Genomic DNA, 27,302 nt, shown 5'->3' with positions numbered 1-27,302 from the left:
TTGGGAGGCAGAGGCAGGGAGGCCAACCTGCTCTATAAAGAAAGTCCAGGACAGCCAGGGCTCTGTTACACAGAGACACCCTGCTTCAAAGAGCCAAAAACAAACAAACAAAAAACACATTTGTATTGATAAAGTTGGCTTTATTTCAAATAAGCAGGGATGGTTCAACATATACAAGTATACAAACCTAGTATCAAGTATATAAGCCTAGTATATTATATAACTGGACTCGAGGCCAGAAGTCATGTGATTGTCTCAACAGATGTAGAAAAGACCTTTGACACCATCCAAGTTGACAATTTCCTGATGAAAGCTGCAAAGAACTAGTAGAGGAGCATGTCCCAACATGATAGAGGTGCTACCCAGCAAACCTGGGGGCCATCAGTGGACGCCCTTATCCACAGCTCAGGGAGAGGCAAGTGGACCACCACAGGGCTAACACAGGCTGTGTTATTTCTCCTCTCCACTCATTATAGTGCTGTAAGTCTTCTTCCTCCTCCTCTTCCTCCTCCTCCTCCTCTTCTTCTTCTTCTTGGATTAAAGGCCTGCGCCACCATGCCCAGCTCAGCAGTCAACAAGTTCGATCCAGTCTACTTTCTGTTGCTGAGCTAAACATGCTGCCCAAAGCAACTTGGGAGGAAAGGATTTATTTAAACGTATGCTTTCAGGTCACAGTTTATCATCGAGGGGAGTCAGAGCAGCTCAAGAAGAAACCGTGGAGGAACGCTGCGCACCACCCTGCTCTCCCGGTTGCTCCTGCTCAGCTTTCTTAGCTTGCCCAAGGGAGCATTCCGAGAAGAGGCATCACCCACGTCTCAATGGTCCCTCCCGAATCAAGCCAAGACAGTGCTCCACAGATGTGCCCTCGGGTCAGTCTGATCTGGGAAGTTCCTCTATACCTCTGCTACCCAGATAACTCTTGGTGGTGTCAAGTTGACAAGAAAAACTAACTAGCACTGGGGCTCGAGATGGCCAGATGGCGCTGGCTTCTCTTAGGACCTGGCTTCTATTGCCAGCTGTACTTGCATGACAACTCCCAACACTCTCAACTCCAACTCAGTATGTCCAGCGCTCTCTTCTGGCCCCCATGGGCATTGCATGAATGTGGCGCACAGGCATGTATTTCAGGCAAAAAAAATTTACACTAATAAAAGAAAAAGGGGCTGGAGAGATGACTCTGGGGTTGAAAGCTCGGCCTGCTCTTCCAATAGGACTCAGATTCAATTCCCAGCTCCCACACAGCAGCTCACAACTGTCTGTACCTCCAGTCCCAGGGAAAACACTAGTGCACATTAAAAAAAACTAAAATAAAATTTTTTTGAGAAAATTAAATAATCGAGGCACAGTGGCACACACCTGCACTCAGGGAGGCAGAGGCTGGCTGGCCTAGATTTGCTTTGTAGACCAGGCTGGCCTTGAACTCATGGCAATCTGCCTGCCTCTGCCTCCCAAGTGCTGGGATTAAAGGTGTGCGCCACCACACCCAGCCTATTTTTGTGTTCTGTATAAGCACACAGGAAGGCCAGACTTTGACATCAGGGGTGTGTCTGTCACATATGTGTGGATGCTGGTGCAGGCCAGAAGAGTTACAGATAGTTGTGAGTTGCCCTTCATGGGTGCTGGGCAACGAACTTCAGGAAGAGCAGAAAGTGTGCTTAATTGCTGAGCCATTGTCTCTCTAGCCCTGTACTGGCTAGACCCGAGCTAGAATCATCTGAGAGGAGGGAGCCTCAGTTGAGGAAATGCCACCAAAGGTCAGGCCGTAGACAAGTCTGTAGGGCATTTTCTTTTCTTTCATTCTTCTTTTTGTTTGTTTGTTCGCTTTTTAATTTTTATTTTTTTTTTGAGACAGGGTTTCTCTGTGTAGCCTTGGCTGTCCTGGACTCGTTTTTTTATGCCAGGCTGGCCTCGAACTCACATCCATCTGCCTGCCTCTGCCTCCTGAGTGCTAGGATTAAAGACATGCGCCACCACGCCCGGCTCATTAGGTCATTTTCTTAATTAGTGATTGATGTGGGAGGGCTCAGCACACTGTTTGTGGGGCCACTGTGGTCTGGTAGGCCTGAGTTCTACAAGAAAGCAGGCTAAGGCTGTGCGGTGCCAGGCTATTAATGTGTATATTTAAAGCCCAGTTATTATAAAGTGTAATAATCTGGAAATAGTATGTGACCAATAGACAATTACCCATGTAAATGACATAACGCTGTGCATATTAAATACGGTCTGTGTGTCCACCTCCCCTAGCCCGAGCAGCTAACTAAGTACAGTGCCTGGCACATGGCCGACTTCTGTAAGGGCTGAGGAAGCTTCTGCTGTGATGAGGTGCCCCAGACCAGTCACGGATGCTGGCTTCCGGCCACTCCATGCCAGAAGCACCCCACGAAGCCGTAGCAGTTCAGAAATGCTGAAGAGGCAGCCCCAGAAACCAGAGATGGAGTAGCCTTACTCACTCGTTGAAGCCCGCAGCTCTTCACGGACCGTCCACCTGGACGCTCTGCTTGGAACGTTGCCATAGCCACGACACCCAATGAGGAAAAGCCTAGCCCGACTCTCAGTCTGAATTCCAAACTCTAGAACTAACAGACACTGCTCCACTCCAATCGCCTGCCATTGTCAGTGAGGTCCCCTGCCTCGCCACCGCCAAGCCGCCAGCACTGCAGATGAGACGGGGCAGGGACAGATGCGCAGGGTGTCTCTCTGCAGCCTGGGAAATTCCCTCAATCTTTTCCGGTTTTTGAATCAGAGAAAATCGAGATTCACAGCTTTGACTCAAGAAAGAATATCAGGTCTAGCTGGTCTGAAACACAGTTGGGCATTTTATTAAAGATATTTTACAGCCAGGCGTGGCGGTGCACGCCTTTAATCCCAGCACTCGGGAGGCAGAGGCAGGTGGATCGCTGTGAGTTCGAGGCCAGCCTGGTCTACAAAGTGAGTCCAGGTCAGCCAGGGCTACATAGAGATTTGACTCTGGGTTAATCGTTATTCTAAGGAGAAAACAGGTGCTAAGGAAAAGATAGGGTAGTGGGAGGGAGGGAGGGAGGGAGGGAGGGAGGGAGGGAGGGAGGGTGGGTGCACAAAAGGAATATGTTTGATTAGTGCTGGCTGAGGAAGCTTCCGTTTCCGCTGCTCTTCCCTTTAATGAAGGACGATTGGAGGGAGCTCTGGAGAAGCCACAGGTGGCACTTTAATTTGATGAACCAGGAGGCACAAGGGCTGCGCACGTTGTTTGACACACGTGCCTTTCCGATCCGCGGTATGCCTGAGGAGAATCCTAGGAAACTGTAAGCTTCTGGCCAGTTGTGTGAAATTCTCAAACATCTCACAAACACAACAGATTTTGTTTGGGCTTTACGTTGTATTTTCCCCCCCACTGAAAAAAGTTTAATTTTGAATTCTCTGTATATGTGTGCGCACATGCATTCAGGCAATGTTTGGAGCTGGAGTTACGGGAATTCGGGGCCCCCTGGTGTGCACACAGGGCCTGAGCTTGGGTCTAGAAAAGTAACAGGTACTCTTTACCACTAAGCCACCTTTCCAACACCTCTTCACCATTTAAACATAATTCATAATGTTTTTATTTTATATCTTTCTCTGTGTATCCCTGGCTGTCTTGGAACTCACTCTCTATAGACCATGCTGGCCTCAAATTCAGATCCCCCTGCCTCTGTCTCCTGAGTGCTGAGAGCCGCCACTGCTGCCTGGCTTTATTTTATATCCTGCAAACAACTTTAACTTCGGTGATTACTTTCCTTAGTATGTCACATGTTCAAGAGAAGGGAAGACTGTAGCCTTAGTGAAAATTCCACCAGGAAAAGACTCCAGAGGAAGGGGACAGTTGAGTTACAAAAAACCCTCTGCTTCATTGTTGCTATAAACTTCTGACCTGTTAGTTTCACCAAGTGCTCTCTCTCTCTCTCTCTCTCTCTCTCTCTCTCTCTCTCTCTCTTTCAAGATTTATTATGTATACAGTGCTCTGCCTGCACGTACACCTGCAGGCCACCAGATCTTACTATAGATGGTTGTGAGCCACCATGTGGTTGCTGGGAATTGAACTCAGGACCTCTGGAAGAGCAGACAGTGCTCTTAACCTCTGAGCCACCTCTCCAGCCCTCCAAGTGCTTTTTTTTAAAAAAAAAAAATTTATTTATTTTTATTTAATGTATGTGTTTGCCTCCATGTATATCTATGTGCCATGTGCATGCCTGGTGCTCCTGGAGGCCAGAGAGCATTGGGATCCCCTGGAACTGGCATTAGAGACAGTTGTAAGCAGCCACGTGGTCCTGAGAACTTAACCTGAGTCCCATAAGAGAGCAATGAGCTCTCTTGGCCACTGAGGCCTCTCTTCAGGCTACTGAGTGCCTCCTTTTGTTGGCTATTGTTTCGTATTTACATTTCAAAGCAATTAACACTGGTTTCTTCCTGAGTTTTCCAAGGCTCCTACAGCAGCACATGCCTTTGTCATGGCACTTTGTGGGCTGAGGCTGCCTTTCAGGACTTGGTTGCTAGAGAGGGCTCAGTGGCCTATACACACACCTTTAATAGCTTGCTGGTGGATGCACTTATGCAATTTTGTTTGTTTGGCTGGTTTTTCGAGACAGGTTGTCTCTGTGTAGCCTTGACTGTCCCAGACTTACTTTGTAGACCAGGCTGGCCTCCAACTTCCAACCATCCACTTGCCTCTCTGCCTCCCAAGTGCTGGAATTAAAGGCATGTGTCACCATACCCAGTTTTTTTGTTTGTTTGTTTGTTTCGAGACAGGGTTTCTCTGTGTAGCCTTGACTGTCCTGGACTTGCTTTTGTATATCAGGCTGGCCTCCAACTCACAGAGATCTGTCTGCCTCTGCCTCCCGAGTGCTGGGATTACAGGCGTGTGCTACTATTCCTGGCTTGTTTTTAACTTTTTAATTGGTTCTTTGTGAACGTCACATCATGCACCCCAATCCCTCTCATCTCAGTCTTCTGGTACCCGACTTCCACCCTTGCAACCTCCCCTGCAAAAGAAAAAAAACCCTTGTGGATGCTGTAGTGTGTCACAGCATGTCGTGTCCCACAGTACACCCTTTGTCCACACTTCTGTGCTTGAAAACATTCATTGCAATGAATACTAAATGGGTCTGGTTGGACGCCTCTGGCCTCTGCTACTCAATCAATACTGGAACCCTCCCTGGGCCTCCTCTCAAATCATGGAGAGCCTGTAGTTTGGGATCTGTAGGACCGGCCCCTTAATGTGCTCCAGCAGTTCATCAGTGGGGTAGGTGTTGGGGTGGGACAACTCAAAGCCCTGCATCTGGGCCTGAGAGGTGTCTGAGCTGGTCAGCTGGCCAGCACTCCTGCATCTGCACTACCAGGGTGAGCTCTCCAGTCCTGATCCAGCTAGGTCATCCAATGCTGCAGCCAGCCCTCCCGCTCTCATGCCCTTGGTGCTGGCTCACCCATGCCCACACTATCAGGGTAGCTCTACTTTGCTGCCCAGGTGAGGGGCAGGGCCAGATCTCCTGCTTTGACATCCTTGGGACCAGCTCTCTTGCCTACTATAGGTGGCAAGAGGCAAAGGGGAGGTCATTTTTCCCTCATCCATGCTCACACCCTTGAGGCTGGCTCATCTGTAACTCCAGCAACCAAGGCTAGCTCTACTGTGTTTCCTCGGAGATGTGTGGGGCCTTCTCCAGAGTGCTGCAGTTGGTGAGGGGTGAGGTCAGCTCTAGTCTCTCTTCAGGACCAGCTCTCCCAGTATGAACAGGTGAGGAATGGGGCCAGTTCTCAAACACATCAACATGGTCCTGATAGTAGCCCAGACCAGGGACATTCACCTGGCCATTGGTGGTAACACCTCTGCTATTGCATGGCCACAGACCCACACATGGCCCTCTGTGGCAGCACAGGCCAGGACCTCACCATGATCTTTTTTTCTTTTTCTTTTTCTTTTTTTTTTAGACAGGGTTTCTCTGTGTAACCTTGTGTCCTGGACTCACTTTGTAGACCATGCTGGCTTCAGGCTCACAGAGATCCACCTGCCTCTGCCTCCTGAGTGCTGGGATTAAAGCTGCCACCACGCCCGGCTCCTGAAATTTTTTTTTTTAAAGAAATGTACCAAACTGTTTCTGTTTTGCTTTCTTTTCTTTTTTTTTCTTTTTTTTTTTCCAGTTTTTCGAGACAGGGTTTCTCTGTGTAGCCTTGACTGTCCTAGACTCACTTTGTAAATCAGGCTGGCCTCGAACTCACAGCAATCCACCTGCCTCTGCCTCCCGAGTGCTGGGATCAAAGGCGTGCGCTACCACGCCCAGCAGGAGTTCATTCCCTTTTAAGACTGAAGAAAATCCCGTTATAAGTACAGTCCTTATTCCGTCAGTTAGCACCTGGCAATAGACATGTAAGCGGTTTTCTCCTTTTGGCTGCTCGGAGTGGCTTACCTGCCAGCTTTGTCTTCTTCAGTGCCTTGCTCTTTTTTATCAAGAGTTATGCGGTGGCATCTACCTGTTTGTTTTGTTTTGTTTTTTGGTTTTTCGATACAGGGTTTCTCTGTGTAGCCTTGGCTGTCCTGGTCTCACTTTGTAGACGAGGCTGGCCTCGAACTCACAGTGATCCACCTGCCTCTGCCTCCCGAGTGCTGGGACTAAAGGCGTGCGCCACCACGCCCGGCTACATCTACCTGTTTAAGCAGGCACCCTTCCTTTCCTCTTGGCTAACTCCCACACTAAGGATTGAAGAGACTGTAGCCGGGCTGTGGTGGAACACGCCACTCGGGAGGCAGAGGCAGGCAGATCTCTGAGTTTGCGGCCAGCCTGGCCTACACAGTGAGTTCTAGGCTAGGCAGGGCTGCACAGAGAGAGCCTGTCTCAAAAACAACAATGAGCCAGGCGTGGTGGCGCACGCCTTTAATCCCGGCACTTGGGAGGCAGAGGCAGGTGGATCGCTGTGAGTTTGAGGCCAGCCTGGTCTACAAAGTGAGTCCAGGACAGCCAAGGCTACACAGAGAAACCCTGTCTCAGAAAACAACAACAACAATGAAAGCCTTCTGCTTGAGATGCAGTAATTTTGTGAGTTTAAGCCATTAAAGCCCATCCCGCCTCCGTCCCTCTGACAGTTTCGGTAGCTATGTAGAACATGCTCATCTTCAACTCACTATGTGGCCCAGGCTGTCCTTGAACTTCTGGGAATTGTTGTTTCTGCACTAGCCTCCCAAGTGCTAAAACCACAGTGTGTGCCTCCTGCCTTCCCCCATACATATATAAATATGCTTATAAATATACATGGGTATTTTATAGACATTTATATATTTACAGGTAATCAAATATACATGTATACATATTTTAATTTTCATTTTATATATTTGAATGTTCTGCCTGCATATATGCTTGTGTGCCACATGTATATAGTGCCTGTGGAGACCAACAGAGTCCCTTGAATTGCAGTTATAGACATTGTGAACCGCCGTCTACATGCTAGAACTCAACCAGAGTACCCTGGGAGCGCAGCCAGTGTGTTTAGTCGCTGAGCTGTCTCACCAGAATGTGTGTGTGGGTATATCAATGCTTTCTGTGCTCTACAAGAGGCACCCTGTCCACCAAATATGTACTGAGCAAATAAACAAATAATTAAAATAAGAAAGAGCTCTGGCCAAGTGTAGTAGCCCTCACCTTTAATCCCAGCACTCAGGAGACAGAAGTAGGTTGATCTCTGTGAGTCTGAGGCCAGCCTGGTCTACATAGAGAGTTCCAGAACCACCAGGGCTACACAGAGAGCGGGGAGGGGCTAAAGACTTTTTCCACTTCTGTTCCAGAGGCCTCAGTGCCAATGCTGCTCAGTCGGGGACATAACGATGACCACAATGGCAAATTTTAGGCTGATTGAGCACTCACCAGGAAGTACTGTGAGGATTTACTCCCACTGTATCACTCAATTAAAACATCAGTGTCTCCATTTTAGGGAAAAGCAATCTAAGTTACTAAGTAGGGAGCTGGGAGTTAAATTTTCATGTCTTGAGGGCCAGAGCTCATAGATGGATTATCCTGAAGGAATTAACTTCTTCTATCAATTAATCAGTTATTTGTTTAAACAACTAATAATTAAGCCATTAACTAATTAATGGTTTATGTGCAAGTGTGGGCATTCCTGTGCCCCCCCAACCCCCTGCTAAAGCTTTTGTTAATATTATGTGTCTTGGCATTTTTCCTGCATATATGCCTGTGCACCACATTCATGAGTTACAGACAGTTGTGAGCATCATGTGGGTCCTGAGACTTGAACCTGCGTCCTCAGGAAGAGCACTCAGTTCTTTAAGCCACCTCTCCAGCCCCTTGAGCCCTGATTCTCAAGTTGCATCTGGTTCCCACAGTTGTTTCTGTTCTCAGTGCCAAGACACAGGCCCCAAGCCAATGGCGGACAACCCAGAGTGAGGTCTTCCAACACTGGGGCAGGGGGATGGATTATCTGCCTAACAGAACACTATGAAACCAGCAGTAGTCACATTCAGAATGTCAGTGGCATATGTAGATACGGCTGTGCTTCTTAAAATTTTCCTCTTATTTACTGATCTTTCTTTCTTTCTTTCAAAAAAAGACTTATTAGAGCCAGGCATTGTGGTGCACACCTTTAATCCCAGCACTCAGGAGGCAGAGACAGGTGGATGTCTGGGAGTTGGAGGCCAGCCTAGTGTCCAGGACAGCCAGGACTACAAGAGAAACCTGACTCAAAAAATTTTATTTGTTTTTATGTGCATTGGTGTTTTCTCTGCATGTATGTCTGTGAAGGTGCCAGATTCACAGTTGTGAGCTGCCATGTGGATGCTGGGATTTGAACCTGGGTCCTCCAGAAGAACAGCCAGTGCCCTTAACCGCTGAGCCACCTCTGCAACCCGTACTTATTATTTTTGTGTGTGTGAAGTGGAAAAGTGTTCTCTGCCCTTGAATGCCACCTTCTCTATAGACCTATTTCCATTTCTCCCACTTGCAGCAACCTCATCTTTGTTGTTTTTTGTTTCCCCCTGCTCCCCAGCATCTGGATTTCTCCAGTCTCAAAACCTTCTGCCATTGCTGAGAGCACTCGACACGCAAGGCTGTGGCTTCCTTATGTACCAGCGCCAACAAGGATGTTCTAAGATGTTCATCCAGATTTGGCCTTGTCTTCCCCAGGGTGTGTGTGTGTGTGTGTGTGTGTGTGTGTGTGTGTGTGTGTGTGTTGGGGGAGGGAGGGCTGGGAAGGTGCCTGTAGGCACTATATAGGCTAAATGCATAGACACTATTAGAATAAAATACAGATTGCAATGAACTCAGAGTATGGCAGAAAAGGGATCATGGTCCCCAAACACTCCAGCACACTCAGGAAACACTCCGTGCATAACCATGTCCACAGTGTAGGGGAGCTGTTTGTTTCAGAAAAGGTCCCAGAAGCAAATGGTGTGGCTCCGGCCAAAATGAGGCAGGGAGACAGGTGTCTGCTGACGCGCTGGGCCCGGGCTGGGACGTGCAGTGGATGTGGGTGTTATGATTCTCATCGGGCGCTCAGATGAGCGAGGAGATGATGTTTGGGCACGGGGACCATCTGGGAGATCCTCAGTGGCAACAGACAAACAGCTGCTTTAGCAGAAGCATCGTGTGAAACTCAGATTCCCCCACCCCCACCCCACCATGCCGAGGTCTGCTGAATATCAGGGACCTGGTATTCCACAGACCTACTGTCGCCTCCTGTTCCATACCCCTTCCACGTCACAGAGGGAAGACCTCAGAAGTCCCAGGCTGGCCCCTTTCCATCCCCGTTTCCCTGACTACAGTTCGTCTTCACATTGCAGTCAGGGTTCTGCAGTCCGATTCACAGAATGAATTGTGCTGCTTCGTGGAGGTTGGGATGATATCAAGCCTCTAGAGTTTTTCTTTTGCTTTGTTTTGTTTTACGTGTGTGTGTGTGTGTGTGTGTGTGTGTGTGTGTGTGTGTGTGTGTTGCCTTCCTATGTCCTGTGCAGTGTATGCAGTGTTCTTGGAGGCCAGAAGAGGGCATCAGATCGCTGGAGCTGGAGGTATAGGTACTTATGAGCTGCCATGTGGGTTCTGGGAATTGACCTGGGTTCTCTGGAAGAGGAGCAGTGCTCCTAACCACAGAGCCATCTCTCCAGTCCCAAAAATAACTTTTTGTTGTTGTTGTTTGGTTTTTCTTTTCTTTCTTTCTTTTTTTTTTTTTTTAAGATTTATTTATTATGTATACAGTGTTCTGCCTGTATGTGCCTACACACCAGAAGAGGGCACCAGATCTCACTATAGATGGTTGTGAGCCACCATGTGGATGCTGGGAATTGAACTCAGGACCTTTGGAAGAGCAGCCAGTGCTCTTAACCTCTGAGCCATCTCTCCAGCCCTATTTTTTTGTTTTTTTGTATAGTCTTAGCTGTCTTGGACTCACTTTGTAGATCAGGCTGGCCTCAACCACAGAGATCTGACTGCCTCTGCCTCTCTGAGTACTGGGATTAAAAGTGTGTGCCACCACCATCCAGTTTATATTGCTTTTTTTTTGTTTTTGTTTGTTTGTTTGTTTTTTTTTTTGAGACAGGGTTTCTCTGTGTAGCCTTGGCTGTCCTGGACTCCCTTTGTAGACCAGGCTGGCCTCGAACTCACATCGATTCACCTGCCTCTGCCTCCGAGTGCTGGGATTAAAGGCGTGCACCACCACACCCGTCCATCCGGTTTATATTGCACACTTTTAATCTCAGAATTTAGAAGGCAGGGGCAGGTTAGTTTAAGGTCAGTTTGAACAACATAGGGGGAAGCTCAAGGACATCCAAGTCTCCATAAAGATGCTGTGTCAAAAAAAAAATAGTTTTTATATCACCAGGGGATGAGACAGACACTGCGTGTCTCCACGGTGGCACTGAGGAGGCGCCATCAGGTGCATATCCCATACACAACAACCAAGAAACAGCAGACAGACCGGAGAGGAGAAATAGTCTATTCAAACGAAGAGGAAACAAAGTCTATGCCACATTAAAAGATACAAGCAAGAAACCACAACCGGTAAAGCCACATCATTCGTAGACTGGACTTTTTTCCTAAAGGGAAGATGCTGATCAAGGTGATTAAAGAGACGTCGGACAAACAAGTAGTGCAGGAGCCGCATGTCTGACCAGTGGAAGTGAGCTCAGTGAAGCGGGCGAGGCCGACTGTAGGAAACGTCCACTGTATCTCAAGTGTAAACAGACGTGATGCACACAACAAAGTCTCAGCTCAGACAACAGGATACGAGGATACATTACAGGCAGACGCAGGTGACAGGTCAAGTGGACGGAATGTGTACAAGTCAACCAGAGGGGTTTGCAGTCAAAGTATGCAGACATCTTTTGTACCGCGCTCGTTAAGTTTTCAGTCATTTTGAAATTGTTTCCAAATAAAAAGTTAAATGCCAAAATGCAAGTTCCTTAGCATTGTCTGCAAGGTCCGAGATACCCACCGGGCAGCAGGGAGGCTCAGCCCAGCTACACAGGCTGCACTGCCGTTTCCCCACACGGTCAGCGCTTTCTCCCCTTCGACAGTCTGTTGGTTGCCTTTCCATAGAATTCTCTTCTCCATTCTATGGACGTACATTGTCATTTTCTGAACACACCCCACATTTATTTATTATGCTCTTTCACAGCACTCTGAACTTTTTTTTCACAACTTTTTTTTTTGCGTGTATATATATATTTTTTTGAGACAGGGTTTATGTAGCCCAGGTTGGCCTCTGACTTGATATGTTGCCAAGGTTAATCTTGAACTCCTGATTCTCCTGCCTCCACCTCCCAAGGGCTGGCACCATAGGCGTGTGCCGCATGCCCCGCTAAGACTTGGTATTCGGCAAGCACCGGTGACATCGGAGGCTTCCTGAAGCCAGGGCTTGGGTAGGTTTGGCTCACGAGTGGATCTCCTGCACCAGCCACTGACGCTGGCATCGCACTGGGCACTCAGCAGCCATCTGACTGATGAGAAAGGGAACCCCATTCTCTAAAGCCATCTCCAACCTGTTGGCAACTCCCCTCATCAAGTCAAGGGACAATGGTCGACTTCGAAGGATCCCCACACTGCCCACTTTTGCCACATCAATTTAAAGCTGGAGGGCCGTGGTACGGACTGGGAGCTCCCGAGAGACCTGCTGAGGGACGCCATTGAGTTAGCAGGGGACCTATGCTTCCGGTCTTCCCCAGGGACACCGAGAAGGCAAGGCTTAGGGTGGTGTTCAGAGAGGCAGTCTGGTTAGAAAGGGAGCGCCCTCGTTGGGGTTGAATCTAAGGATGGCATCCAGGGGACCTGACTTAAGGGATAAGGAAGGAAGTGGTGTCTGGAGGTGGAAGGGTGAGACCGGGAACCAGAACTGCTGCTGAGGGCACGAGACGAGACGAGGACCCTTTGGCATCGGAACCACCTTCTTCTGCATTCTATCCTTGCTCTAGACCTGCGATCTGATCCTGTGGGTGGAAGAACCTCATTCCAGGTGAAAGGCTTGGATTCCGTCCCCTAAGGACCTGCACAACCCTGGCCATTGGGCTTAACTTTCCCAGGCTCCAATCCCTGATCTTCTAAACGTGCTGGGGTTTATTGTGTGAGGCTACCGTCAGGACCAGACCCTATATAAAGTCATCCTTGGAACTCCACGGAACGAAACCTGCACTCGTGGTGGGAGGCTGCCCGGCTTCCAGCCGAGGGAAACATTTTCCGGTCGCCTCTCACCACCTCTCCACACAGTTCTTCCTGCTACTCGAGTCCTATTTAAAACAAACAGCGGATGCGTCCACAACACTGTCCTTTCCTCAAAACCTTTAAGCAAGAAGAGGGTTTTTGTTTGTTGTGTTTTTTCCTGAGGTGCTAGATATGAAATCCGTGGCCCTCGCTCATGTTAGGAAAACACTCTTCTACTGTAGCCCCCGCCCCAACTAACATCCTTCTTAAAGTGAACCCGCTTTCTTTCTCCCTGTTCCCATGAGTGTGAGCCTCAGGCACTTCACTTCCCCCCTTGACTGTAGCAGCCCTCACCTCACGGGAGGGCATGACGCACCCTGCTCTCCTCTTCAGCCTGGCCACGCTGTATGGACAGTCAACACACCACGCCCTCTCCTTGGACTCTCTGCTGTCTAACAGGAACTCCCAACCTCCTGATCTCCTGAGGCAGGAGGCAACACTTTACAGCTCAGAAAGCATCCTTTCCCACCCTTCATCCTCACAACTGCCCTGTGAGGTAGATACAGTGGGTACCAGCTACATCGGCCCGCGTGAGTCAAACACTTGCAGTGTTCCCTGCTCTGAGGTGAGCAGTTCACGTGCCCTCTCACTTAAACTTACACAGCCCTGTGAAATTGGCTCTGGGCCCCCATTTTACAGAAGAAAAAAGCCCAGCGGTCAGAACTTGGCCCCAAAGTTCTATCAAAGAGGTAGAAAGTTGTGACGATGAGATTTGAACCACAGACTGTCTGACTCAGAGCCACGCTGGTAACCCTTCTGCAGCGTTGCCTTATGAAGCAATATTACTTCCTAGATACGATTCCACCCACTACACCAAAGCTCGAAGAGGTAAAGTGGTTCAGCGAAGGCGTCACAGCTGGAGCGTTCTGACTCCACGGGGCCTACGTGACTGGGCTTTATAAACACGAGCATGCTCGTTCACCACTCCTGCTCAGCCCACGAGGTGTTCCTAGTCACAATTCCTTACTATCGCTTATTGGGAAACGTGGGTGTTTTGCTGTTGTTATTGTTTTGTTTTGTTTTGTTTTTTTGTTTTTGGAGACAGGATCTCTCTGTGTAGCCTTGACTGTCCTGGACTCGCTTTGTAGACCCGGCTAGCCTCGAACTCACAGCGATCCACCTGCCTCTGCCTCCCAAGTACCGGGATTTGTTTTGTTTTTGAGTCTCAAAACTAATCAGCAAATAAGTTGGGGAGACAGGAACACACTACAGCTAGCTGTGCTCTAATAACAACCAATGCTCAACAGGGCAGAGGAGCCCTGGCTGTAAGGAACCACGGGGTCAGGTCAAAGGGCAGGAACGGGAACTGCTGACACATGAGGTTAAGGTAGACATTCTTGGAACTTAGGACCCAAGAACTGGAGGGGAGTTGTCACAGTTCGGGCCATTCTTCTGTAGCCCCTGACATTTAAAAATGTGCCTGTGCCCCTCCTCGGGTAGAGTGATTCTCACAATGAGATAAAACCTGACTGTGTTCACATACAGTGTGCACTGTACACAGATCCTAGGATGTGCTGAGGTGTAGGCAGAAGCGAGTCTTTATAGCAGCGATTTCCACTCATGATCCTGGAATACTGTGAATCTAACTGGACCCATGAAGGTTTCGTTATTCAAATACCACCCAGTGTCACACATGGGTAGTTTCTACCTCTTGGGGATTTAAGGCTTACAGCTCTTTTAAACTACTTCTGTAAGTTTCTTAGCTTTCTTTCTTTTTCTTTTTGGTTTTTCAAGACAAGGTTTCTCTGTGTAGCCTTGGCTGTCCTAGATTCACTTTGTAGACCAGGCTGGCCTTGAACTCACAGCGATCCCCCTGCCTCTGCCTCCAGAGTGCTGGGATTAAAGGCATGTGCCACCATGCCTGGCAGTTTCGTAGCTTTTAAGGTACAGATATTTATGAAAAATAAAAAGTAAGATTTTCTGGTTCTCCCCCAGAATTCCTTTTTTTTTTTTCATTCATTTTCAAAATCTTGAAAATTAGTAACTGTTGGAAATTTGAAAACTTCTGCCCTTTTCGTAAGTCAGAAGCCTTAATTAATAAACCTTTGTTACTTGAAGTTCCCCAGTCACTTGGTACGGCAGAAGACGGCTTCCGGGAAGTCCTCCACAGGAGCTGGGCCTGGATGGTGCTTCCTGCATCTGCTAGAGAAGTGACTCAGGGACCCACGGGCTAAGCCGGAGTCACTGGCCTTACCACCAAACATCTATGTCATCTCAGTTGCAGACACAAAGTTCACTTTGCTCCCACAGAGCATCTGGTCGTTTTATTATTTAAAAAAAAAATGTCCTGAGCTGGGCATGGTGCCGCTCATCTGTAATCCCAGCACTCAAGAGGCAGAGGCAGGTGGATCTCTGAGTTCAAGGCCAGCCTGGTCTACAGAGTTCCAAGCCAGCAAAGGCTACATAGTGAAAGAAAGAAAGAAGGAAATTAATTAAAATTAAAAGCCCTATGTAATTTGCCACTGAGAAAGATGGGTGTTCCTTAAGTGGGTGCCCTAAGAAGCTCACAGCTGCTGCCTCACCAGCACGCACAGCACAGGCAGTGGCATGCTTGCAGGGACTGTGGAGTCAGGCAGGGAGACTGGGTCCGAATGCTGGTTCTGCCACAGGCACGCAGTGTGACTTAGGGCAAGCTCTTTAACCTCTGGGCTATTTGGTTTCTGTATCTGTAAAATGTGAAAGGGGCAGGCTCTATGACACAGGAACGTCGTATTCAACAGTTCCCACACACTGCAGCACGCGGTAGAGTGAGATCTCAGTGAGTGTGAGGAAGCATTATCTCCTGGCACCATGGGCCCATTAGGTTAAGTCAGGAGGCAAGAGGTTGGTGAAAGCCTCTGGAACCACTCAAATGACTCATCTGCCATGAGTTTCTCAGAATGGGTAGTTGCCAGGTAGGTTTGGCAGGCTCAGGGCTGGACCACAAGTCTCCATCCATTCCTGGAGCTGGGTTTCTACAGCAGGAGGCCAAGCTCTGGGCCCTCGATCAACCTGAGGCAAGGCTGGTGCCCTGGTTGGCACGTGTCTTCTCGTGCCAAAGGTTAATTAACAAGTCTAGAGTCCATAGGCCTGTGGAGGGAGGGGAGGCCGTGGTAGGGGGAGGGGAGGCTGTGGTAGGGGGAGGGGAGGCCGCCGGTGCTTGTTGCAGTGTCTCTCTACGCATGGGCATGCTCCCACACAAGCGTTAATTCTGACACCATTGAGTCCAGCCATGGTATCACCTAGCACCTGTTACCCAGTGCTTCAGGCACTGCTCATGTCTTGCTGGCAAGACCCCTGACCAGTGTAGATCCTGTGGTCCCAGAGGTTGATGAAGGTACCACCTCTGGGGGGGGGGCGTGCCTGGCCCTTTGGCGACAGTTGCCTTGGTGCGTGAGGAGGTGCCCAAGTTAGAACAGCATCCACGCTTTTGTATACTCAAGTTGCTTCTGGGCATCCATCACCCAGAGGCGTCCTCAGACACTCCTTGTCTGTGACCAGCCCCCCCACAGTTATGGACCATGGGCAAGCAAGATGGATCCATAATTTAGGGTTTCGGGTCAAGCGGAGGGCTGGCTGCCTACCTCAAAGTATGTCCAGCAGACGTCCAGCTCCAAAGTGCTCTCCACCCTGAGCTGGGGAGGGCAGATGACTGATCTTGAGGCAGCTAAGGAAGGCCTAAGGGCCTCACCTTATGCGATGGCCCCCGCTCACCTCCCCTTCCCTTGCGGTATCGTCCTGGGTGCCCGCTGGGCCTTGCTCCCACCTCCCGGAGCTCTGGTGTCAGGCACCGTGGAAGTGGGCCGAGCATTTGTCCGGAGGCCTCTCCTGGGAAGAAGCCTCCTGAGGGGCTCTGTTTTCAAGCCTTTCTCTTGGAGGGCTCTCCTCGTCACTCTCACTCCGGAATCCTGTAGGGAGAAAAGAATATCTGGATAGAGCCCTCTTCTCTTTACCCTACACAGGACGGGAGAGACCATAGGAGTCCTCACAGAGAACGCTGGGAGAGAGTACTGCAAACAGCTAGATTCTGTGTTCCGGTGTGTGTGCGCAAGCATGGTGTGTGTGTAAGCATGGTGTGTGTGTGTGTGTGTGTGTGTGTGCAAGCGTGGTGTGTGTGCAAGCGTGGTGTGTGTGTAAGCATGGTATATGTGCATGGATGTGAGCACAAGCACATGCAGAGGCCAACAGGGATCCTTGTGTGTCTTCCTCAGTCATCCTTCACCTGGTCTACAAAGTGAGTCCAGGACAGTCAAGACTACACAGGGAAACCCTGTCTTGAAAAGCTAAAAAATAGCTGGGCGGAGGTGGCGCCTGCCTTTAACCCCAGCACTTGGGAGGCAGAGGCAGGCGGATCACTGTGAGTTCGAGGCCAGCCTAGTCCACAAAGCCAGCCCAGGACAGCCAAGGCTACACAGAGAAACCCTGTCTTGAAAAACAAAAACAAAAAACAAAAAAGAAAAGAAAAGAAAGAAAAACAAATAAATAAATAAATAAGTAAAATAAAGCAGGACCTGGTGGCACGCGCCTTTAATCCCAACACTCAAGAGGCAGAGGCAGGCAGATCCCTCTGAGTTCGAGGCCAGCCTGGTCTACAAGGTGAGTCCAAGGCAGGCAGGGTTGCACAGAGAAACCCTGGCAGGGGTGGGGGTGGAGGAGGGGCCAGGAGTGGTCATGCACGCCTGTAATCCCAGGACTTGGGTGACAGAAGCAAGCAGATCTCAGTGAGTTCCAGGCCAGCTAAGGCTACATAGAGAGCCCCGGTCTCAAAAATAAAGCAACAAGCCGGGCATGGTGGCTCATGCCTTTAATCCCAGCCCTTGGGAGGCAGAGGCAAGTGGATCTCTGTCTATAAAGTAAATCCAGGACAGCCAAGGCAACACAGGGAAACCCTGTCTCCAAAAAAAAAAAAAAAAGGCAACAAACAAAAACTCAAAACAAGGAACTTATTTGCATGGAGGGGAAGATGACATAATGGTTCTGTGCTCCTATCACATGGATCTCAGGGATTGAACTCAAATGGTCACGTTTGATGGCAGGTACCTGAACTGGCTCAGACACACTCTCCCCTCCAAGGCGTTTACGTGACCCAGGCAAGGACTCTACCAGCTAAACCTAAGTTCTGTGCTCTGACAAGAGACAGAAGTTGAAGCATAGCCTAGTTAGAAACCGGAAGGTGCTGTTCCTGCAAGCAGCCGCTCCGGGAGTCTCAGTCCCAGCACCTCCTCCCCTACCCTGTAACCCTGGGCAGCCACGTATGTTAACCTGTGTGCAGCCCTAAGATGGAGGGACTGGGGGCTGGCGCAGTGCGGGCGGTGAGTCCACACACCGTGGGCAGTGGAGGCCTGCCCTGGCCCTCCACCAACACTGCTATTTATTTATTTATTTATTTATTTATTTATTTATTTATTACTTTTTTTTAACACTGCTATTTATTAAAGCCAACAGGAACCTTTAGAGGGAAGCTGATCCAGTTCCTCGAGACAGAAAAAAAAAGTAAAGATGTGTCTGTAGCATCTTGCTGATCTCAGAGAGCAGAGGTATTTCAAGGATGTCGGGTGCAGTGATAAAAAAATAAAGGCGCAGGAAGCAGAGGCAGGTGGATCAAGGCCAGCCTGGTCTACAAAAGCGAGCCCAGGACAGCCAGGACAGAGAAACCCTGTCTCAAAAAACCTTAAATAAATAAATAAATATGATCTTTAAATGATGGTCACTGTTCAAACTGTAACAGCTTGGGAACCCTAAAGCTGTCAACCGGGAAGCTTTAAGAAATGGCTGAGCTCCAATTCTAAAACACCACGCCTGGGTGCAACAAGGAGATCTCACCCAGGCTACCTGAAGAACAGCCACTGATAATAAGGATGCCACTCATGGCAGTGCTTATATAGCACACCTGAGGCCCAGGCTCCATTCCCAGCCCTGCCAGAAAGAGAAAGAACTAAAGTTCAACAAGAAAATCAAAGACTCTAATTAAAATGGCAAAAATCGCTTTTCATCCCAGCACTAGAGAGGCAGAGGCAGGGGCAGGGGCAGGGGCAGGGGCAGGGGCAGGGGCAGGGGCAGGGGCAGGGGCAGAGGCAGAGGCAGGGGCAGGGGCAGGGGCAGGGGCAGGGGCAGAGGCAGGGGCAGGGGCAGAGGCAGGGGCAGGGGCAGAGGCAGGGGCAGGGGCAGGGGCAGGGGCAGAGGCAGAGGCAGAGGGAGAGGCAGGGGCAGGGACAGAGGCAGAGGCAGAGGCAGGGGCAGGGCAGGGGCAGGGGCAGAGGCAGGGGCAGGGGCAGGGGCAGGGGCAGGGGCAGGGGCAGGGGCAGAGGCAGAGGCAGGGGCAGGGGCAGGGGCAGAGGCAGGGGCAGGGGCAGGGGCAGAGGCAGAGGCAGGGGCAGGGGCAGAGGCAGAGGCAGAGGGAGAGGCAGGGGCAGGGACAGGGGCAGAGGCAGAGGGAGAGGGAGGGGCAGGGGCAGGGGCAGAGGCAGGGGCAGGGGCAGGGGCAGAGGCAGAGGCAGAGGCAGAGGCAGAGGCAGAGGCAGGGGCAGGGGCAGAGGCAGAGGCAGAGGGAGAGGGAGAGGCAGGGGCAGGGGCAGGGGCAGAGGCAGGGGCAGAGGCAGAGGCAGAGGCAGAGGCAGGGGCAGGGGCAGAGGCAGGGGCAGAGGGAGAGGGAGAGGCAGGGGCAGAGGCAGGGGCAGGGGCAGAGGCAGAGGCAGAGGCAGGGGCAGAGGCAGAGGCAGGGGCAGGGGCAGGGGCAGAGGCAGAGGCAGGGGCAGGGGCAGAGGCAGAGGCAGAGGCAGGGGCAGGGGCAGAGGCAGAGGCAGAGGCAGGGGCAGGGGCAGAGGCAGAGGCAGGGGCAGGGGCAGGGGCAGAGGCAGAGGCAGAGGCAGAGGCAGAGGCAGAGGCAGGGGCAGGGGCAGGGGCAGGGGCAGAGGCAGAGGCAGAGGGAGAGGGAGAGGCAGGGGCAGGGGCAGGGGCAGGGGCAGGGGCAGAGGCAGAGGCAGAGGCAGAGGCAGAGGCAGGGGCAGGGGCAGGGGCAGGGGCAGAGGGAGAGGGAGAGGCAGGGGCAGAGGCAGGGGCAGGGGCAGAGGCAGAGGCAGAGGCAGGGGCAGAGGCAGAGGCAGAGGCAGGGGCAGGGGCAGAGGCAGAGGCAGGGGCAGGGGCAGGGGCAGAGGCAGAGGCAGGGGCAGGGGCAGAGGCAGAGGCAGAGGCAGGGGCAGGGGCAGGGGCAGGGGCAGGGGCAGGGGCAGGGGCAGGGGCAGGGGCAGGGGCAGGGGCAGGGGCAGGGGCAGGGGCAGGGGCAGAGGCAGAGGCAGAGGCAGGGGCAGGGGCAGGGGCAGGGGCAGGGGCAGGGGCAGGGGCAGGGGCAGAGGCAGGGGCAGAGGCAGAGGCAGGGGCAGAGGCAGAGGCAGGGGCAGGGGCAGGGGCAGGGGCAGAGGCAGAGGCAGGGGCAGAGGCAGAGGCAGGGGCAGAGGCAGGGGCAGGGGCAGGGGCAGGGGCAGGGGCAGAGGCAGAGGCAGAGGGAGAGGGAGGGGCAGGGGCAGGGGCAGGGGCAGGGGCAGAGGCAGAGGCAGGGGCAGGGGCAGGGGCAGGGGCAGGCAGGTCTCTGTAAGTTCAAGGCCCAGCCTGATCTACAGAGCAAATTCTACAACAGCCAGAGCTACATAGAGACCCTCAATAAAAAAAAAACAAAACCATACATTAGATAATCTTTTCAAATTATAATAATAATGATGATGATAAGAGATAATATCTAGTGGCTGTGAATTACCAGTTAGCAGAGTTCAGTGGTTAAGCTCACAGGGCTCTATAAACTGAGTCTGTTTTGAGTGTTTGAAATCTTCATAAGGAGACAGAGACTCACATATATTCCAGAGTGTCTGGAATTTACTATGTAGCTAAGGATGACCCTGAACCCCCGATCCTCTTGCCTAGTTACAAAACTTTTAAAAATAGACTTACAAGCACGTGTCAGTATGCTCAGTTTCTGTTTTTGTTTTTCAAGACAGGTTTCTCTGTTTTAGCCCTGGCTGTCCTAGACTCTGTTTGCCTACCGCCCAGCTGCTCTCAGTTTCTAAAACTTACAAAATATTTTTCGGTGTGTGTGTGTGTGTGTGTGTGTGTGTGTGTGGTATGTGTGTGTGTGTGTGGTATGTGTGTGTGTGTGTATGGTGTGTGTGGTGTGTGTGTGTGTGTGTGTGGTGTGGTGTGTGGTGTGTGTGTGGTATGTGTGTGTGGTATGTATGTGTGTGTGTATGGTGTGTGTGGTGTGTGTGTGTGTGTGTGGTGTGGTGTGTGGTATGTGTTTGTGTGTGTGTATGGTGTGTGTGGTATGGTGTGTGGTATGTGTGTGTGTGTGTATGGTGTGTGTGGTGTGTGTGTGTGTGTGTGTGGTGTGGTGTGTGGTATGTGTGTGTGTGTGTGTGTATGGTGTGTGTGTGTGTGTGTGTGTGTATGGTGTGTGTGTGTGTGTGTGTGGTGTGTGTGTATGGTGTGTGTGTGGTGTGTGTGTGGTGTGTGTGTGGTGTGTGTGGTGTGTGTGTGTGGTGTGTGGTGTGTGTGTGTATGGTGTGTGTGGTGTGGTGTGTGTGGGTATGGTATGTGTGTGTGTGTGTGTAGTGTATGTGTGTGGTGTGTGTGTAGTGTGTGTATGGTGTGTGTGTGTGTGTGTGGTGTGTGTGTAGTGTGTGTATGGTGTGTGTGTGTGTGTGTGGTGTGTGTGTGGTGTGTGTGTGGTGTGTGTGTATGGTGTGTGTGTGGTGTGTGTATGTGTGTGGTGTGTATGTAGTATGTGTATGGTGTGTGTGTGGTGTGTGTGTGGTGTGTGTGTGTGTGTGGTGTGTGTGGTGTGTGTGTGTGTGTATGGTGTGTGTGGTGTGTGTGTGTGGTATGTGTGTGGTGTGTGGTGTGTGGTGTGTGTGTATGGTGTGTATGGCATGTGTGTGTGTGTGGTGTGTGTGTGTGTGTGTGGTGTGTGGTGTGTGTGTGTATGGTGTGTGTGGTGTGGTGTGTGTGGGTATGGTATGTGTGTGTGTGTGTAGTGTATGTGTGTGGTGTGTGTGTAGTGTGTGTATGGTGTGTGTGTGTGTGTGTGTGGTGTGTGTGTAGTGTGTGTATGGTGTGTGTGTGTGTGTGTGTGGTGTGTGTGTATGGTGTGTGTGTGGTGTGTGTGTGGTGTGTGTGTATGGTGTGTGTGTGTGGTGTGTGTATGTGTGTGGTGTGTATGTAGTATGTGTATGGTGTGTGTGTGGTGTGTGTGTGGTGTGTGTGTGTGTGTGGTGTGTGTGGTGTGTGTGTGTGTGTATGGTGTGTGTGGTGTGTGTGTGTGGTATGTGTGTGGTGTGTGGTGTGTGGTGTGTGTGTATGGTGTGTATGGCATGTGTGTGTGTGTGGTGTGTGTGTGTGTGTGTGGTGTGTGGTGTGTGTGTGTATGGTGTGTGTGGTGTGGTGTGTGTGGGTATGGTATGTGTGTGTGTGTGTGTAGTGTATGTGTGTGGTGTGTGTGTAGTGTGTGTATGGTGTGTGTGTGTGTGTGTGTGTGTGGTGTGTGTGTAGTGTGTGTATGGTGTGTGTGTGGTGTGTGTGTGTGTGTGTGTGGTGTGTGTGTATGGTGTGTATGGCATGTGTGTGTGTGTGGTGTGTGTGTGTGTGTGTGTGTGTGTGGTGTGTGTGGTGTGTGTGTATGGTGTGTGTGTGGTGTGTGTGTGTGTGTGTGGTGTGTGTGTAGTGTGTGTGTATGGTGTGTGTGTAGTGTGTGTATGTGTGTGGTGTGTGTAGTGTGTGTATGGTGTGTGTGTGGTGTGTGTATGGTGTGTGTGTGTGATGTGTGGTGTGTGTGTGTGGTGCGTGTGGTGTATGGTGTGTGTGGTGTGTGTGTAGTGTGTGTGTGTAACATGCACATGCTGGTGCCTGTAGAGGCCAGAAGAGAGTGTAGAACGCCTTGGAGCTGGAATCATAGGCAGTTGTGCAGCGCCCCATGTGGGTGCTGGGAACAAACTTGCGTCCTCTCGGCCTCTGGAAGAACAGCATTCTTAACCCCTGAGCCGACTCTCCAGCCTCACAAAACCTTTTTTTAAACAAACAAACAAACAAACACAGGGATGGAGAGGTGGCCCAGCAGTTTTGAGCACTTGTTTTCTTGCAGAGGACCTAGGGTTCAACTCCCAGCACCCACGTGGCAGCTCACAGCCATCTGTAATTCAGGTCCAAGCGACCCCTCCTGCTCTTCTGGCCTCTTTGCACACCAGGCATACACACGGGGCACAAGTCATATATTCAGACAAAACATTCATACCCATAAAATAAATCTTTAAAAACACCACACATGCCAGGTGGGCGGTGGTGGCGCACGCCTTTAATCCCAGCACTTGGGAGGCAGAGGCAGGTGGATCACTGGGAGTTCCAGACCAACCTGGCCTACAAAGCTAGTCCAGGGAAGCCAGGGCTACACAGAGAAACACTGTCTTGAAAAAAAATTGGTCAAGAGTTCATTACTGGGGAGTTCATTACTGGAGGCGCCTGCTGCTGCTTTGTTTAAAGGACATGCTGCCGTGCCATACAAACTGCATCGTAAATAATTATATTTATGCCCGTATACTTCCGTTGCTCTCAACTCTGGTCACAGAAGTTTCTTTCTGGAGGAGTTAGACAGTGCTCGCTGCGGAGACTCATAACTTGTCAAAGTACAGAGCATGAGTGACTGGGAGTGCTCAGCTGAGAACAAATAACTTATATCAATTTCTATCCAAAGTTCAAGAAACACTGTGGAAAGGGGTTGGGGGGGCAGGAAAAAAAAGTGTGAGTCTGTAATGGAGGACGAGAGCTATGACGTGCTGCCTTCAGAGCGTGGCGTGGATGACGCTCACATCAGCTCACGGCGGCTGCGGTTACCCTTCAGAAGCCCACATCGGATCAAGCCAGCAAAATCCCAGCATGGTTGGGAGAGATGGTCCCAAGGGCCGCCACCCTTAGTGGACAAACTTTTGGCAGTTTATGGCTGTTAAGAGAGAGATTCATTCTCCTCTGGGGACAGGGCTGCTGCTGGTAGGTTGCTCGCGCCTCCGTGGATGTCACACCCCCAGGTGTATATGGGCAGCACTAACTGGACTCGGTTATTAATGACAGGAACAAAATGAAGACATGAATCTGGGAGGGTGATGGGTGGGGCACTGGGAGGAGCTACAGGAAGTTGGTACTGGGTGGGTGTGCCTGATAGACACCGTGTATTTGCATGAGGCAGGCAGATTCCTGAAGCCCAGGACGTGGCTGCCTAAGCAACACGACCAGACCCTGTGTCAAGAACCAACCAACCTGGGCGAGAGAGAGAGAGAGAGAGAGAGAGAGAGAGAGAGAGAGAGAGAGAGAGAGAGGGAGAGATGGCTCAGCAGGCGGGACCTGCTGCGCAGCTTGAAGTCGGGAGCTCAGATCCCGGCACTCACTAACAAGCGCCCAGCAGCCCCGAGTGAGCGGGCAGAGGACGGGAGCGTGGCTCAGCCTCACCGGCTCCATCTAGCCAGGACCACACAAGCACTAGGTAAAGGGAGACACGTGGGCTCAAAGGAATGGGCAGAAAGGAATAGGGTCCCTTCTGCTGTGTCTGTACACGGGCAACACATGTGCACTTTTGTACACACACGTACATATACACACAATAAATCTTTAGGAACAGGCAAAGAACAGCCAACCAATACACGTAAGTATATAGTTTTCTCCAGTTGGTAGGAGAAGAAATAGCGATTCCAAGCACTCAAGCCACGAAAATCCACTGCTGGCGCATGACGGGAGGAGCCACTCAAAAGGAACGCATGCAGAGGACTCCTAGCTGTCAAAGGCACGGGTGTACCTGTGAGACACAGAATTTATTTCATCAACAGCTCAACTCGGCCCACACTTCAGCTTTATCTCCTGAGCTAAGCTCAGAGCCCAGCCAAGTCCATGTGCTCTGACTGATGATAATGTGAAATAGAAATCAATGAGTTAGCCAGGCGTGGTGGTGCACGCCTTTAATCCCAGCACTCGGAAGGCAGAGGCAGGCAGATCACTGTGAGTTCGAGGCCAGCCTGGTCTATAAAGCGAGTCCAGGACAGCCAAAGCTACACAGAGAAACCCTGTCTCGAAAAACAAACACCCACCCACACACAAAATCCGTGAGTTGTATTAGCTGTGAATTTGTGTCAGTTTTTTATTGTTGTTTGTATTTTTTATTTGTTTGTTTAGAGATTTTGTTATCATTGTGGGTGGTTGTTTGAGGCAGAGTCACTGTGTAGACCAGGCTGGGCTGGAACTCACAGACATCCACCAGCCTCTGCCTCCTGAGAACTAGGCACAGAGGTGGCTCTAGCAAAGCCTAGCTTGTGACTGTTTGATAAGCAGCAAGAAAAAAAAAAAACAAATGTACTTTGTCACACATAAGAGCACAGTTGCCACAGTCCTGAGATTCCCTTTTACGCAGAAGGAAGTCCAAAGGTGTAAAATACTCCTGGCCCCTTCCTGGTTGACTGAGGAAACAATGGTGGGCAGGAAGGAGGATTGACGCATCTATAGTCTATTGCTTTCCCCCTAAAAAGCGAGCAGCTTAGATTCTGCCCGGTTTTCCCAAGTTCCCAGTTTTGCTGGGGAGCCCTGCATGGTTCCGTGATTAGCTCTGTAATAGGGTCTGGAGCTCAGGAAATGGGAGATTGGCTCCTTAGCCCCTCCCCGAAACAACGAGCAAACTTGAGCGCTCTGCCCAAGCAGCTCTTTGCCCCACAAAGCCCTGCGGTGCGGTGGCCGCTGGGCCCTGCGGCAGTAGGCTGGGCTATGTCTACAAATCCTGGCCGCCAGGGGACTGATCAGAACCCTCCCCTCAGACTCACATGTTGAAGTCCTATCTCCTAGTGTTTCCGAAAACGGCCACACTTGGACAGAGGGTCTTTAATAACCGATTAAAAATTAAGCCAGTAGGGGGAGCTCTAATCCCACGTGATTGCTGGGGTAATTACAGAGGATCTCAAGAAAGACCATGCGAAGACCCAAAGACCCGACAAAATAGCTAAACCGAGGGGAGAGGTCTCTGAGGAAACCAGCCTGCCAAGTCAGACGTCTAGTCCTCAGACCTGTGACAAAATAGGTTTCTGACAGGAAAGGCACGTCAGACCTGGACGCATGAGGCCTGTGGGTTGGCACCCTGAGGACCAGGGCTATCTGGCACAGCCTCGTGCCTCTACACTCTCTCCTGATGGAGAAGGTTTTCAAGTTGAGTATGGCTGGGCGTGATGGCGCATGCTTTTAATCCTAGCACTCGGGAGGCAGAGGCTGGTGGATCGCTGTGAGTTCGAGGCCAGCCTGGTCTACAAAGCGAGCCCAGGACAGCCAAGGCTACACAGAGAAACCCTGTCTTGAAAAACAAAACAAAATCAAGTTGAGTATGCCACGCAGGCTGTGGGAAACAGTACAGCCACAGGAGCAGCTATGAAGAGAGTGCTGTCTTGGGTCGACAAGCTAGTCCTTTTTCTGAACCTCTTGAAGAAGACGCCAATAAACAACTTTTTAAATGCTGATCGACTTGTTAGAAGTATATATAATATGGGTCTGTCGGCAGATGTTCATTCATTAGCAGACATAACAAGAGAATTCCAACTTTACATCTAACTTTGGCTGTGACAAAGCTCTAGAACAGCGGTTCTCAATCTGGGGGTCGCGACCCCCTGGGTCGGCTAAGCCTTGTTCAGGAGTCACCTAAGACCAGTGGAAAACACAAATATTTACATTGTGATTCTTCACAGTTGATGAAGTAACAATGAAAATAATTTTTATGGTTGGGGGTCACCACAACATGAGGAACTGTATTGAAGGGTCACAGTATTAGGAAGACTGAGAACCACTGGCCCTAGGACATCTCAAAGACAGAACAGCCATGCATATACAAGCCTGTACTTTAGGGCAAGTTTCAAGTTGGGTCCTACAGTGTGAATGATGGAGCAGAGTCTATAGCACTGACCCATCTGGTGTTTCATATGGTTATTGGCGCTGTGCCATCCGCCAAGCCAGGCAGGCTGCAAAGCCAGAACAGGGAGGTTTCAGATGAAAGCAAGGGCCCTGCTGTGATGCAGTTAAGAGAGGTTTGGGGGGGTAACTGACATCACACGCGGTGAGGTTAAGACTAGAGCTTCTGAACTAGAGCTCAGCTGTGGTGGTGAACTCACTCAGGGAAGACGGAAATTGGCCCTACAGTTGTAAGGGCGGAAGCAGAGGACTGTGCTGAGGAACCTGGGGGGGAGAAGACAAAGGATGTGATGACAGGGTAACATCCTCAGCATCCTCTGCTCTGTACATAGCCATGGACCAGTTTTGATTAAGTTTTCGTCTTAGAAACACCGAGAAGATAAGATTCTGCTGTGTAAGACACTAACTGGGGTACTTTGTTCTTACAGCCCTGGCAGAGTCATGAGTTAGCCCACTGGAAATGACACCGTTGGCCTGGATCACTTGTCTGTGTTGAAAGAACCTCATCTCCTCTTCTGACTAAGAAACAATAAAATGAGGAAAAAAGAAAAAGTCAGGGTCAGAGAGATGGCTCAGTGGGTAAAGGTACTTGTCACCAAACCTAAGGACCTGAGTCGGATCACTGGGACCCACACAGTGGATGGGGACAACCACCTGCTGTAAATT

General features: G+C 50.6%; 1 protein-coding gene across 1 annotated transcript in view; it reads right to left on the bottom strand.

Annotated features, from left to right (window-relative positions):
• Nucleotides 1-10,919: 10,919 nt before the first annotated feature.
• The window catches only part of BCL7C (BAF chromatin remodeling complex subunit BCL7C), a 46,886-nt gene continuing 30,503 nt past the window's right edge, over nucleotides 10,920-27,302 (bottom strand). Inside the window, exon 6 of the mRNA XM_084772827.1 lies at nucleotides 10,920-16,582. Within this exon, the coding sequence (XP_084628953.1) occupies nucleotides 16,385-16,582 (198 nt within the window). The 3' untranslated portion in view covers nucleotides 10,920-16,384. The remainder of the gene's footprint in view (nucleotides 16,583-27,302) is intronic.

This window comes from Acomys minous (assembly GCF_964271855.1).
Source record: "Acomys minous genome assembly, chromosome: 2".
NCBI classification, from domain to species: Eukaryota; Metazoa; Chordata; class Mammalia; order Rodentia; family Muridae; genus Acomys; species Acomys minous.
The sequence above is the reverse complement of the archived record's forward strand: the minus strand, read 5'-3'. Positions and strand labels throughout refer to the sequence as shown.